Below are 15,555 nucleotides of genomic sequence, written 5' to 3' on the forward strand. Positions count from 1 at the left end.
GGATGGAAAGGGTTAAATAGCAATAGTCTAGTTGTTTTATATTGTATTGTACCTCCTGTAATACTTGAGATAGTTGAATTTGTATAAACATGCAGAAACAATTTTAAAACAAAGAAAAAGCATCATACCAAATTGGGACTGGGAAGCCAAGAAAGCAGCTTCCCGTAATGTGTGCGGCGATGTTAGGCCAAGCCTGAGCACAAAACGAGAGCTTTACTAGTGACATCTAGGGATAAAATGACTAAAAAAAGACATTTGAAATGTTATTCTGCCGCAAGGCTTGCCTAAAACAAAAACAAATACGTATGCTGATTCAACGCATGCATTGCAACCTACATGTAGCGAAGCGGTTAGTTAACTGCTATAGAACTAACTGCAATGCAAACAACTATGTTTACATTCAACACATGCAACACGAAATACGATGCAATGCTTATGTTCATCCACTACAAAGTTCACAACTTTATCCTCTTGCAATCTAAGTTAATGCACTGTACCACTCAAGTGCAATATGCTTAAGTGCAAACACCAGATGCGCAGTGTCTAACATCTACGCTGTGATGTCATGAGGATACCGGCCATGTATGATGCTTGTTGAGGTAAGAATTGCGAAAGAGGTGTACACGCACAGAAAAGTTCGACATGCAGCAAGCACCATTTTAAACATTCTGTACGTTTTCCGTCACGTTGACACATCACTATCATGAAGGATTAGTCAAAAATTGGTACACACCCAGTGGCACATATTGTTTCGTTATGTCTTGCTTTGTAGGTGATAGAACACTCAACTTTTGTTAAATGGGAATTAACGAGATTCATTGAGCACTGAAGCACACGAACAGGTGTGGCTACATTAGGGCAGAAACAGTGTGTGTGTAGAGACAAGAAAGCCAAAAAGTCAGAGACGCAACTGACATTTTGGTTTTGAACGGCAAATTAAAGAAATAGTCAATGAAATAATCTGTTGAATATAGTGAGCTATTCCATAAAAAATTTTTTTAAACAAAGTAACTGACAGCTCGGTGTGCTTTGGAAGTATACTTGTGAGCTGACATTACATGCTCATTTAGGAATCTATTTTCTTTTATTACGCCGAACAGAGGTGTGCTTACTTGCACTACTTTGTTGGCCAGCATACGATGGTTGTATATACCTGCTTGCTGGTACTTTATTTGGCACACATATAACCTTCGTTTATGTATATATTGGAACAACTATATTGCTGCAGGTATGTGCCAGTGGGGACGAGGTTGAAGTAGTGGGGGTTTTTAGGTTAAGCGTGAAGACGAAGACGTTGGTTTTTCCAAAGTGTATTTGTTGGTGCTGCTCAGCGTCTTTGTCAATCCCACGTCATTACACTGGTGGAGGTGCTGGGTATTCTTCATCCTTCATGCTTGGCAACCCTACACGGAGCTGACAATCGAGCCCGGAATCGCCATCGCGTATCGAAACACCACTCCACCAGTTCAGTCGCCACCTGCTAGGCCTAGAGCCCGAGTCTAGTCCCCTGCAAGAAACCTCAAAAAATCGCGTGCCTCCTGCAACTACCATGGCCACCGCGGCTCCATTGCAAGTAACACTGCAGAATCTTATGGTTCCAGCGAGCTTTCATAGTGATGCCTTTGAAGACGTCCAAGATTGGCTAGACCAGTTCGATGCGCGTCGCCAAGTACAACCATAAGACCAGCTCGGAGGACAAACTCTCGAGTGTCTATTTCTATCTGAAGGACAATGCTCGTACGTGGTACGTCAACCAGGAGAGGAGCTTTGCCACCTGGGATGACTGCCGCACACAGCTGCTGGATACATTTACAAGCATCGACAGGAGGGAAAATGCGCAGCGTCTCCTTGAAATCCGCATTCAAAAACCCAATGAGAGTGTTGCTATGTTCTCAGAAGACATGGCCCGTCTTTTCCGTAGGGCAGACCCCGACATGCCAGAGGAAAATAAGCTGCGGTATCTCTTGCGGGGAGTGAAAGAACAACTGTTCGCCAGCTTTGTGAGAAATCCACCAACAACAGTGGCGGAGTTCACAAAAGAGGCTACAGCCTACGGGTCCTACAGCAACGATACCGCCAGCATGACATGAGTAACTCGGCGGTGAACACTTCCGTACTGGCTGCGAGTAACGACAAGCCTCTGCATGAAGTTATCCGAGAGGTTGTGCAAGAAGACCTTCGGCAGCTTCAATTTGTTAGTGCGCCTATGGAACCGGTGCCAACGTTATCTTTTGTTGCTGATGTGGTCCGGGAAGAAGTCTGGCAAGCTTTTTCATCGCCAGACTGTGGTAACGCGCTGCGGCGCCTTACTTATGCGGAGGCTGTTCGCTGTCCAATCAACGCAACTTCGACGCCGTTGACACCCACAACTAGACCATCACCTACGCTACAGAGTCCATATCGTCACCCCAGTCGATTCTACCGACCCAGCCGATCACGCGAGTACCGAAAATGCCGTATCTTCGATATACGCGCGCCAATACTTGGCTCCGTGGAGAGTTGCCACCGAACTCTCAGCGTCGGAAAATCGATTTGTGGCGCACCGTCGACCAGTGTGCTACCATTGTGGCGAAGCTGGACACATCTATCGAGTTTGCCACAAAAGGAACAACTATCGCGCTGCCCAATACTCAAGCTTTACTGCCAACTACTCCTATTCTCCATACGACGACACTCTTGTGGACACTACGCAGCAAAATACGACTGCCCGATCGCGTTCTCCTTCTCCATCTCTTGCGCACTACAATTCACCGACTCGTCGCAGTTTTGCCGACGTCACTAGGGGCAGGTCCCCTAGCCCGCGACGGGGAAACTAGACGCAGCGACCTCCGGGGGTGCAGTTGCCTGTACGCAAAGTTCTCCAAGTTCCCCATTATCGACGTACAACGATGTAAAGATTCCGACGACGAAGAAGACGGCGAATGCAACGACGAATACGACGGATAAAACTACGAAAGACATAGCCGACATCATCAGTGCCAACCTCATATTTGCATTGACGGCCACCAATAGCCGCAAATAAATATGCAAATATATCTGGTCAGATACCGACTCACCCAGCCGCAAACAGTAGCCAGCACCAGCAGTCACACCAAACCCAAGAGGATTAGCTAATAAATATTCACTTGAAAAACCTTGCATTATGAAGGCTACATTACTGTCAAAACCTTTATGCCAGCAGATAGGTTGAATACAGTCAATCATGACAATGCCTTGCAGCCACATTCTCCAAATTCATCTTTGCAAAAATGTAGATTTTATTTTTGTGATATGTTTAAAAAGATGCGCTGGACGAGAAATACGTTGGCATGATGCTAAGAAAGCTGAAAATATTTTTTTTAAGAAGCTGACGGTATAGTAAGGCAGACTCAAGTGTGCAGACTGCTTGTGGGGAAAAGACGACAGTTGACCAACCCCTGAAGCATATTTTGAGCTCCATATTGGTCAGAAATATCACAAAGTGTCCCAAACACAAGTTTCATACTACAAGCTTTGAACGCATTACAGATTCGCATAACAATAGTTATAATCTGGAGCATGAGATAAGTTACAATGCAGAAAATTGTACATAAGATCTGTGGGTTTTTTTAAGTTATTATCTAGCAAGTTCTATGAAAGGTTATGCCAAAATACTTTACGAGTCAGTATAGATCAAATGAGATTCATACAAGTAGAAAAACACACACTGGGAAATTACCGGTAATTTCCCACTTAATTCTCACTAATTTAAATTCATTGTAGCTTTAGCTACTTTTGTCACCAAGTAGTAATGTTATCAAGATTGGGCTAAAGGAGTAATACTATACATACGAAATATGTGCAGTTGTATATGAAAAATTCAATCTTTTTAAGAATGTCATTATGAGTCAACTAGTCGGCAATGATGAGACACTGCACCGAAATCTTTAACAAGGCCAATAAAAACATAGTTGATAACAGAAACTAAACCTAGAGGAGGAAACCAATTTCTTTAATAAATGAAACTGCTAGTATCAGATCAGTACATGCCATGATAGGTGGTTTATTTGTCGAGGCCTTTAAATTTCTGCTTGAGATATTTAGCCCTCCAACATTTGTCATGGATTTAACATGCTGAGATTAACTCGAGTGTCATCCTGTCACTGATTAAGACAAACAGATCTTATAATTATCCAGTTAGCGCAGACATTCGTTTTAAAAACAAATAAAAAATAAAACCTCCTGGCGCAGTGCTGATCGCGCACATGAATGCAAATAATCTATTGCGTGTCAAATACAATGCTATATTATTCGAAAAGCAAAATATGTGGACGGTATTTTTACTCAATGAATGTTGATGTTCTTGTCTACTGTGCGCTGTTACACAATGCTGTTTATCAATGGCTATGACAGGTTAACATGCCCGTACGCAACAGGTTCTACCTCAAATCTGATATTTATTGACGACATGCAACACATAAAAATCACACTCATTGACACAAACAGAAATGACGTGAGAACGGGAGAGTATATTATGAGATTCATCATTGAATATAAGCATGAAACTGTGACAGCAGACATAGCTAATTATTAGCTAAGGAAATAACTACTGCATAGCTAACAGTTATTTATTTCGAAGTATACAGATCAGTTTTGGGGACTAAATTGCGGCTTTGCTGAAGGGTTAAGGGTGGAAACGAACGACTATTTCTATGTTGACAATCGAGTGTATTGCTGTATATGCAGCACTTGCATTCTTTATATGTGCTGTATTCTGGCCCATTGTTGTGGCACAGCTGTCCCTGTCCACTGTTTCTTGAGGCTTGTGGATAATACGGCTGTGTTCTAGTGTTGCGTGCGGCGCTTCCTTTCTTGTCCCTAGGCGTTTCCATTGAGATGCAACAACGCAAAAATCTGGCAAGGAGGATGGGATCTAACGGCAAGAATAGAAGATGGCATCTACAGTCGGCACGCTACCAGAGTTTGGTCCTGACAGCGGAAGCTTTTATGTCATCACTGAATGCTTTGAGTTTTGCATTATGGCTAATGAGGGTGCAGACTATAAGAAACTACATTAGTGCAAGTCACCCTTTGAAGCCTGCTTCTTCTGAAGACGCCCAGCACAGCAACATATAAGGAAGCAGCGTCAGCACTGCAGAAGCACTACACTCCAAGGTGGTCGCTGGTAACGGAAAGATATCGCTACAAGCAAAAAAAGAAAGCACCTGACACAAGCGTCATGGACTTTGTGGTTGAGATCAAAAAACTGGCAGCTCCCAATGACTTCAACAACCTTCTCGCACAAGCACTTTGGGGCCGTCTGACCGCTGGCCATGGATGACACCGAGCTCGCCTGTGATTGTGTTTGTAGCACAGAGCATCATACAATAATTACTAGCTAACTGTAATGTAATATATAGTTAATTAACTGTAGTGCTAGTGTTTATGGGAGCTGCAAGTGGCGTGGTTTAGCCAGCATGGGTAGTACATGGATTCAGCTTAACTTCGTTCTTCTGGCTTCAAACGGCTTCATAGCTTCGTAAACTCCTCATTTTAAACAAAGTACTGTGCAATAAATAATTAAAAACACATTATTCAAGTTGTCTGACGGCAGGATTAAAATAGGAAATCTATCACCGAAGTCTGACATTGAAACCATTACGCCATGGACACATGCATCGACAAGCGGCATAGAATGCCCTCGCGAGTTTCTCGCGGGCAAGATTTGGCCACCTCGACAGGTTGAACCACTCCAATCAGCAGCAATTGTGCGTGTTCGCAGAGTCTTCTGCATTTAAAAAAGTATAGGTTGCTCTGAAATTTATGACAATGAAAGGCAGATACAGCGTAATAAAGAAAGCCACAAGAACGTCTCAATCCACAAGCACGAAGATCAGACAAATCCATGTACTAACCATCATTCCGATGATGGCTGAACGATTGCAGCATCAGAGTTCCTTCTAGTAACTCTTGTAGAACTCTATGGTTTGCAGCATCGCTATGGCCATGGAAATTGCTACGAGAAATACCCTGGTAATGGCTTCAGAGAACAGCGCAGAGTGCTCATCCAGCGGCAGTGACGTCCGCTGGTAAAGCAGGGTGCCGGTGTCCCGACACTAGTCAAACACATCAGCATGCAGCAGGATCAACCACAACTTGAAACCAAAGACTAGAGTGCTAAGACAAAAACAATTTGTCATCTATGTTGCATGGCCAGCACGAATCCTGTTAAACAGTGATAAGCAATGTGGCCAACGCTTCATCGCTATGCGGGTGGGCAAGGCCAAGTGTTAGCAGACAACAGTCAGCAACAGGACGATAGTCATACTTCCGGAAGTATGCAAAATCAATATTCGAAACACAAATGTTCACTTACTTCAGCCCTGTTTATCAAACTGCATCAATTAATATACCTACTAACAGTAGGAAAAAGTGCACTGATCCAAACACCCCCAACAGAAGAAGGCTTCTGTTGAAAAGAGTGTTTGAGAAAAAGGTGACTTCACACTCCGCTTCAGAGCTCCATGCGCCACAGACGACTTAACAATTTCGCTGAGATGTACACAGCAGCTATGCACAGACTGTGCTTTTTCTCCAAGCTCGACGGATGCTTCAGGGCCCCTTTTAAGCTCCATACAGCCTGATACACTTGTTTTTATGTGCAAGGTCAGCTGGAAGCTTCTAGATGTGTAATTAAAATCATAAACAACCTCCTAAATGAAGAAAAATAGCAACAACCACCTAACTTTTGGAGCGCAAAGGCGCCAAGCACTTCTCTAGTAGGCCCGTAAGACCCCAACACCGCCTGGCAACGTAAAAAAAAAAACTCGAGAGTTGCGGAGACACATGCCTCCCACCCTACGAAGAACTTTGGAACGGGGGACGTGCGCGCTGCTGAGAACAGCCCACCGGCGATAGTCCAGTTATTCTAGGCACTATTATAGTGCCTAGAATATTGGCTAGTGTGCCGAGCACCCTCCCCTTTAAATGGGGGAGCATGGCGCCGTCTGCAATGAATGCCCACGGTGGGCGGCAGGGGTCGCAGCCGTGTAGGCGGGTGCCGAGTGCGAGTGTCGTCTGCTTGGCTAGATCAGTTTCACAGTGGTTGCGTCGATTTCTGTGTGCGTTTTCAGCGTCATTACGGTGTGGAGTGTTTGTTCTTGCATCACAAAAGCTTCGAGTGAGTTTGTGGTTGTTCTGCTCCCGTGTCTGTGAGTAGGAGAACTATGTGACGGCGGTGAAAGGATGTTGAAACCACAGCAACAGTGAAGAGAGGACTTGCTTTGCGTGGTTGGGCTGGAGTAGTTACTGCTCAAGCGAAGTGCTTGTATTCTTGTTCACTGCACCACCTGATGGCACACGGCTCGCAGAATGGGAACAAAGGATAAAAAGAAACGACAAAACACTGACGCCAACTGCTGTGGTGTGTGAAAAGTATTTAAAAAGCCATTTCATCGAAACGCACATTCACTATCATCGTGAACGGCGTTTTCAACGATCTTCGCCACAATAAATTGCGTCTGAAATCGATGCAATACGTACGATATTCCATAAGTATCCTACACACCTTGTATCTCAAAGCAGAAAATTAAGAGACAAAATATATATATGTGCGAAAGAACTTCCATCAAAGTGGCACAGGCGCACCCAGTCGGTGGCCTCCTTGTTGTGCTCAGCCGTTGAGAGCGCCGAATCGGAGAACTTCGAAGGATCTGGTGTCCACCACAAAGCTTCTGTATCAGAAGAGTGCATTCAATGCTGTAGTTTCAAAGCCGCGAGCACTGATGGATTGCAAAATGATGATGCACAATGGCCGCAAACCACTAGCGAAAGTCGCCATCTGTATTGCAATATGCCCTCGTGGGGTCTTTAAGGTAAATAAATGAAATGAAATCTCGACCTCTATTCCAGTCGTGTGGATGAATGCGCTATCTGGGCCAGTGGAATCATTAGCTTATGCTTATTGAGAAGGTGAAATGAATAACTTTAAATAATTTACTTGCCACCTTTATTTAAAGAAAACAGTGTTCTGAATGCTGTGATGAAGACAGAAAACAAAACAGGTTGCACAACTTGTGATAAGGTATAATCCTTGATCAAGAAAGTTGCCTTAATTAACAGCCCCAGCTTAATTGTTTATGGTTGACGCAGTTTAATTAAAGCCTGCTTCGAAGAAGCTGTACTTATTATAGAGACATGGTTCTTGCTAAAAATGTTCGTTATATCTTATGAAAACAAGTACAATGTACGGGGAACATTGTACGTGTTTTATGCATCTACCAAACAGTTCTCATATACCAATCAAGCTACCATCCTTCTGGGCTCACCTTCGCAAGCTTTCGTTCGCACCTACATAATACGGCGTGCGGCCGCAATGTTATCACGCTTGGACTTTATATACAGAATATCACGGCGACGGTGGAAATTCGCCTGGAGTGTCCACAAAATTGCTATCGCAAAAAAGCGAAAGTGCAGGAAAGTATAGCGAAAACGAACAATCAACATGAGTAATTCCATATAAGAACATTCTGGCAAGTTAAGCAAACGTTAATATTTTGACCTGAAAGAGCAGTTCTTGTTGCACGACTAAGTCGCATCACGGCATGCGATACAAGGTAAGTTTGTCAAATGTATGATGATGAACGAATTAACTAAAATTTATTAATTACCTTTTTTATACAGTTGTTCAACTAGCGAATATGAAGTCACTCACATTTTAACGCACCTTCATTTTTTGTACCTTGAAAGTAGCATTTAATGAGATATTTATCATCGAATTTGAACGGTAAATTCAGGCAATCCGCTGGAGCACAGAAAAGGCGACCGCGCACTGTCATATCAGACCGAAACTGCGTGACGGCAAGCGCGAGAAAGTAGCAAACCGAACGTCTTGGCTGTAGTCGCGGCAGCTACTGATGCATCACATATACGCTTTGCCTGGCAAGGATGTGCGCCTGTGTGTCGGGTTAGGATTTGCCGCGGTATGCGGTCACTCGAACTTTGCCGCACACGTCTTGAATATCTCGAATTAGGTGCGATTCTCCAGGTCTTTAAAAGATGGGTCTGGATGAAAATGTCACTGCCTCCTAATTTGTCATTTATACAATGGTCCCCAAGGCACGAATAAAAAAGGTAATCAATAAATTTTTGCTAATTAGTCTTCTGCTCACATTATTAGCAGCAATGTCCACTTGCCCATGAACTCATCTGCGAAAAAATTAGGTTCGCTTCTTTCAATACTTTTACAAAATAAAAATCTGTATTGCCTAAAAAAAACATCCTATATAGTCAGTTTCACAGGTCCATATAAATTAGGCATTCTTATTCTCTATTAGTAAAAAGTCGCCCAATACGTATACTTTAAAAATCCTATGCTGCAATGAGCTCGACTGTCTTATAAAACGAATTTAGTGCTTCCTTTTCCTGAATTGAACCACCGGAGGTTCGACACTAGAAATAGAGCTAGCTGGTACGTAGGCTCAAACACAGGCAGCAAGCAGTAAATAAGCCTTATTATAGTCAAAGGAAACCCTAAATTAGAAGTCACCTTCCTACATGAGCAATTTACTGCCCCTACGGCTTTATAAATACAAAAAACGCAGCAGCCCCCTTGTGAAAACACGGCGGTCGATGAAGAGCGGATGGCGCCGCGGCACCCACCCGCACTGCAGCGCTCCGAGCGGCAGCCGCCGACATTCATTGCAAACGGTGGCACCCGGGAGGCCGCGGTCGGCACACTAGCCAGTATATTCTAGGCACTCCCGCTCGCGCGAATAGGCAAATTAAACACCCTGACCGGCGCGCCCTTTCCTCCTCGCCTCCTTTCCATATATCGCGTGATGGCATCTATCGCGTGATAGCACTCCAATTATGCCCCCGCTGCGGTCGCTTCCTGTCCTCCCCTCTAGCAACGGCGGAATAAAATAAAAAAAAGTTCGAGGACGCTTAGGGTGGCTTATGCTTTAAGAGTGGAACGGAATAACATTTAAAGATCCGTGACTGCTCCTCACACTTCCCGGCAACTGCTGCTTACGCCGGGAAACGCTGGCGGCGAACGCTATGCACGAAGGCGAGCTTTCTGGTAGAAACGCGGCCTCTTGCGTGGGCCGATCCCGGAGGTAGTGCAAAGCCACGCCAAAAAAGAAATGCATGATTTTCAGATTTCCGTTATTGTTTCGCACTTTTATGATGTAAGTCTGAGCATATTTAACATAAAAGGCATGTGCTGTCGGTGTTTTGTTTCACGACTTTTGTTTGTGGGCTGTCATTCGCGAAATCCCAAGCCATAACTTCGTCAAGAATGTAAGAAAAGGTATGAGCAACTTTAGTGATAGAATAGGCTTGCAATATCTAAAGGTCCCGCATATACCGCATGTAGCAAGGCGTGGCATATACACATACCTAAATATATACGGGAATTTTCGCTCACGACAACGTCGCCGGATTTTCTGCGAAACGCTATCGCTTGTCAACACGCCGTGACGACGGCGGCATACAAGGGTTTCAATATAACCTTTCCATATACATATCTCCACAAACAGTCGGGAGCCCCCTCTGACTGTCCTTATCTTCGAAAGAGGAGGAAAAACACTTATTTGAAAAAGAAGATATAACAAAAGAGCAAGCACGTGACTGTTTGAGCGGGGAGGACACACCCTGTTCTCGCATCACTACGTGTCTGGCGACATGTCATCATACTAGAAAAGTGACTAGGACAACATAAGTTTGTCACTAAACGAAACTTCTATGCTACTTTCGAATTACCCCTTGTCAACACTCGCCTGTCGTCTGAGCAGAACGTCCACAGGAAAATCTCGCCAGTCGACGTCGTCGTCTTTGAACGTGTTGCCATCGAGCGGACATGAGTTGTCTTCGCTAAGCCGGCACTGCTCGTAGCACGTTTTGCAGATCACGTGTGAACATGGCAGAAAAGCTGCCATTCTCGGCACCAGTCCGCACGCTTTGCATATTCTGTATGCCGGAATCGGCTCGACGAAGTGCAAAGGTCTCCGGTCCAGTACCTCGGAGAAGCCGACCAACGTGTACCGCTGGGTGTGAAGAGCCATGGTGCACCTTGCATCAAACTACAGCTCGGCGTCGTGCCTGTCTTCCGAACATATATACCAACGAACTTTGCATCTCCCAGGTAACTTGAAACGGGTTGGGAGCTGTTGACAGGCCCGCGTTGTGGCGTGCGCAGCGTGCGCCATAGAATGAAGAACCGTCGCAAGAGAACAATACCTATCACGCGCGCCAAGGATAACGTGACAAGGCTAGGGACATCTCGGTCTGTGTACAGTGTATGGTCCCTAGAATTTCTAGGAACGCGCACCAAGACCAGGAGGTCCTTGCCTCGTAAAATACATTGCAACTTGTTTCCCAGCTTATTTTACCATATCTACTACCCATGACGCCAGTATACGCGAGGTAGTTTTTTTATCGCCAGCCCAGTCTGCCCGGCATCGGAGCCCCAGCGATAAATTCAATGTAACAAAAGCTATAATTCATAGCTCTCTATATTGTGAATCTCAAAGGCCATGCTTCGGCATATTGCAAAAACTGAAAGCATTGGATGACAAATATCCGAAATGTTTTGAACAATAATTTATTTGTCACCAAAAATTTGACAAGTTATTCTAAAGCGAAGACTCCATCAGTATAACTGAAGCTAATCTTAAGGGTTATGCTTTTGCATACGGCAAAGCATCTAGGGCCACATGTATAGCCTCTGAGAGCCACCAAGCTTCAGATCTCAGGAGCTGCTATTGAAATGTAAGCGCTAACAAGTAGCTCAAACTTGTGTGCAGCTTTACAAATAAGAGCCGATTGTTTATTTGAAAGTTGATCTAATAAAGATTTGAAGTTATTATTATTATTATTATTATTATTATTATTATTATTATTATTATTATTATTATTATTATTATTATTATTATTATTATTATTATTATTATTATTTTCGCTAAACAGGAACGTGTCGTCATGGGTTTTTCGTCGCTTTGTTGCCATCGTCTGCTGCAAGTATTGAACGTATACTGCAACTATTTTGTCGCAGAAAACGGGCCCGGTCCAAGTTGCCCGCAAAAGTGGCGACATATCTAAAGTTCTTTGGTAGTTGCGGTGGTACGACGCCGAGCTGTAGTTAGATGCAAGATTCGCCATGGCTCTTCACACCCAGCGGTACACATTGGTCGGCTTCTCCAAGGAACTGGACCGGAGATCTTTGCATTTCGTCGAACCGATTCCGGCAAACAGAATATGCAAAGCGTGCGGACTAGGTGCCGAGAATGGCAGCTTTTCTGCCATGTTTACACGTAGTCTGCTATACTTGCTACGAGCAGTGCCGTCTTAACGACGACAACCTCTGTCCGCTCGATGGCAACACGTTCAAAGACGACGACGTCGACTGGAGAGATTTTCCTGCGGACGTTCTCCTCAGACGACAGGCAAGTGTTGACACTGGCTAACTAGTTTATATACACTACCAGTAAGCTCACTTTCTTTATAAGCAGCCAGAAAGTAGACTGGAAATATTGTTTAGTGATAGGAACTTCTGTTGTACGAAGCAGTGTCGTAGCCACATTTTTTGTATTTATTTTTGTCTCTTTTTATCTCCCTCTCTCTCTCTCTCTCTTGTAGGGGGAGGGGGGTTACGCCACTGGTACGAGCATGGTTACGAGCCACCTTTCTAACGTGATGACGTGATGCCGATGAGTGGTAGGCGCGCAACGCGAATCCAACTTTCTTTAGATGCATAAAAGTATAAAAATAAAGATGCATCAGAAGTAGTTGAGTTGTACTCCTTCTCCAGCTACGAGATTCAAATGATAGTGCATCGGCACTATGAGCAAGGTTCTGAAATTTGTTCTTGACATTTGTCATTTCTGTAACGCTTAGACGTTCATGAGTGACTACTAGTATGATTGCTGCTAACGCAGCAAGCTGTTACATGTACTCTGTGTTAAGTTATTGTGCTAGATATACTGAGAGTCCCGCCACACTTTATGGCAAGTTAATAGTCAACAGCACAAACTGTTCTCGGCAGTCATTCATGCCAAAGCAACGACAAGTGAAACAGGCGAGTTGGTATGGAAGCATGGCTAATTCGGAGTGCGAGCTACTAGGACGAAAACTGAGGCACAAGAGGAGACAAGTGTCTTGTCTCCTCTTGTCCCTTAGCTTTTGTTCTAGTAGCTCGCACTCCAAATTAGCCGTGCAACAAGTTCTAGGGTGGAGGTTGCCATCGTGTATCTCGGCAATCGTTATTTTATTAAGGCAACAGAGATAATGACAGTCCATTCATTTTTGCAGACTATTGGCGGACATATTCTTTGCGTAACAGAGCCCTGAGTACAGCTGAGTGTTTTCAGAGGACAACATCACTGTTCCTCCGTTAGTCATTTTCATTCTGAATGTTATAGCCATTTTCACATGCGGTAACTTTTTTAGGGAGCTTTTATCAGTTGCTCCTATCTTGACATTGTGACTGCAAGATATCGGCATTTCTTTTTACCACGTCTGCCCGACTTGCACCGTCCGTGGTGTCATAAAGATGTAGTTCTCAATCTGTCATGCTACATTGCCAGACAGTAAGTATCCTCGTTCTTATGCCTTGAGTATTAGCTGAAAGGTTGGCCATCTTGACTGTTGATCAAATGTGTTTCTTCCATCAAATCCTCGCATTCATCATGTTATTCTTCTTTCGGCTACAGCCATAGCTGTAGCTTTCGTGCTCAGTCATTGTCAAACTGGAGCTTTCCTGCTGCTGCTGTTGTCTGGCCGTATAGTAACTCACACGTGGCACTTGTATAACAAGTTGGCTTGTATGTGTAGCCCCAACCTGCGCTACCCCTACAGATGTCTTCGTGGCCTGCTCTGTTCTTCACGGAATTATGCAGTGAAACAACAATCTTTATCTTAAATCCCTGCTGAAACAAATATGCAGCTGAAAATGCATAACTTCTTCATTAAAGCAAAGCATTCTGTCTCTTATTTTTCAGAGTTAGGCACGTGTGCTTGGTTGGCTTGTCGCCGAGTTCGGTAGGCCCGACCCAAATGTAGTGCAATGGCAAAATTGGGCCAGTCTCAGAGATAGCGTAATGAAAACTGGGCCAATTTCGGAGACAATGTAATCGGCTGTAACGTAGCTCACATGGTGCGAGTCTTTGCATCTTGCTGGACAGGCACGGCAACTGTTATGCTTCGAAAGCAGGATGCAAAGAGAAATTTAACAGTTTTGCACCATTTCATTTCAAGGAAGCTTTGCTCCGCAAAGATTACAACGCATGTGTTTGATCGGCGTAATTTTTCTTAACTTCAAGTGGCCATCTTCTTGCGAACCAATGAAAATTGCATTTGGCCTAGTTGGTTCATTTCGAAAATATTAGCCGAGCAGCATCAGACAGGTGCCTGTCCTGTTTTACATGTCCCTGCTTTTGCGAGCTCCTCGATGTACGCTTCCTATGAACCCGTGGTCTTGTTTGGATTCATTATATTCCAAGAAACTTACCCGGCCATTCTGAACAGCAAATGAACTCGAGTTTCAAAAAAACAAGGCTGGGTGTAGTGCAGGCTCGAATGTAACAAATTACATGTAATCTGTTACATTCTTGTTCGTTTTGTGATTGGTTGATTACTTCTTTTACTTGGTAATGTGTACTGCAATTCAATTACTTTTTTCAGTAGCCGAAGCATGTAACCAGACAAGCCATGTGCCAGACAAACCATAACTAGCAAAGCAGCTTTGAGCATTTCAATTTGGTGGGGACTACAGTAGAATGCTCGCTGCAGTATTTCATGGATTGCGTGTTCAGACATGCAAGCCAGGGCACTGGGTATTTGATTTGTTTACTCGCCTTACGCTGTGCCAGATGTGGGCCTACAATTTGTACTGGCACTGCTATGACTTGATAGTGATGGACGATAATGCCAGAAAATCATCTACAGATGATTTGAATGAAGCGCTGGGCTTCGTAAAGGATCAGATGCGACAATTTTTACGGATTGTGGAGTCAGGAAAAATAATACTTTGACAGGGGCAGTATTATTTGACTGGCGCAGTCGAGGGCGGCAGAAAAGTAGATGGGGTGATGAAGTTAGGAAATTGGCAGGTGCAAGTTGGAATCAGCTAGCTGCAAGACGGGGGTAATTGGAGATTGCAGGGAGAGGCCTTCGTCATGCAGTGGAAATAAATATAGGCCGGTGATGATGGTCATCATCATTGAAACTAGCCTCCAGTGCTCTTAGCACTTCCTCAATGAAACAGCAAAAAATTAGCGCTTTGTTTGACTCGGCAACATAATGTTTAAATGGCAGCAGCAATAAAGACACAGAAACTCCTCTTAGGTTGTCTAATTTTCCAGTCTGACGTATAGGCTGTTTTAACGATGTCTCAAACACAGGCTGGTGAGCTGTTTTAATTTGATGATTGTGTTCGACTAATATAAAGTGCAACTCTGTTTTTTCCAGTGTGTGCTGTTTATTTCCATCAGCGTTTCGACAGCATATGTACAAGTTATTATGAGCAATCCTTTATGTCGTTTGAAGTTTTTGCTCGTACAAGAGCACACAGTCGATTTCAGACCTACCTTCGACCCA

General features: G+C 44.0%; 2 protein-coding genes across 5 annotated transcripts in view; one reads left to right on the forward strand and one right to left on the reverse strand.

Annotated features, from left to right (window-relative positions):
- The window catches only part of LOC119463574 (uncharacterized), a 126,186-nt gene extending 115,088 nt beyond the window's left edge, over nt 1-11,098 (reverse strand). For 2 of the 4 annotated variants that reach the window (XM_049656026.1, XM_037724403.2), the window contains exon 1: nt 129-194. The gene's annotated coding sequence lies outside the window, so the exon portion shown is untranslated. Of the gene's footprint in view, nt 1-128; nt 195-10,739 lie in introns of those variants that run through there. The other 2 variants (XM_049656025.1, XM_049656024.1) reach the window with 2 other exon arrangements.
- Nucleotides 11,099-11,992: 894 nt separating this feature from the next.
- Nucleotides 11,993-15,555, forward strand: part of LOC119465226 (uncharacterized) — a 34,469-nt gene continuing 30,906 nt past the window's right edge. The window contains exon 1 of the mRNA XM_037726022.2: nt 11,993-12,404. Within this exon, the coding sequence (XP_037581950.1) occupies nt 12,246-12,404 (159 nt within the window). The 5' untranslated portion in view covers nt 11,993-12,245. The remainder of the gene's footprint in view (nt 12,405-15,555) is intronic.

Source organism: Dermacentor silvarum, chromosome 9, assembly GCF_013339745.2.
Source record: "Dermacentor silvarum isolate Dsil-2018 chromosome 9, BIME_Dsil_1.4, whole genome shotgun sequence".
Classification (NCBI taxonomy): Eukaryota; Metazoa; Arthropoda; class Arachnida; order Ixodida; family Ixodidae; genus Dermacentor; species Dermacentor silvarum.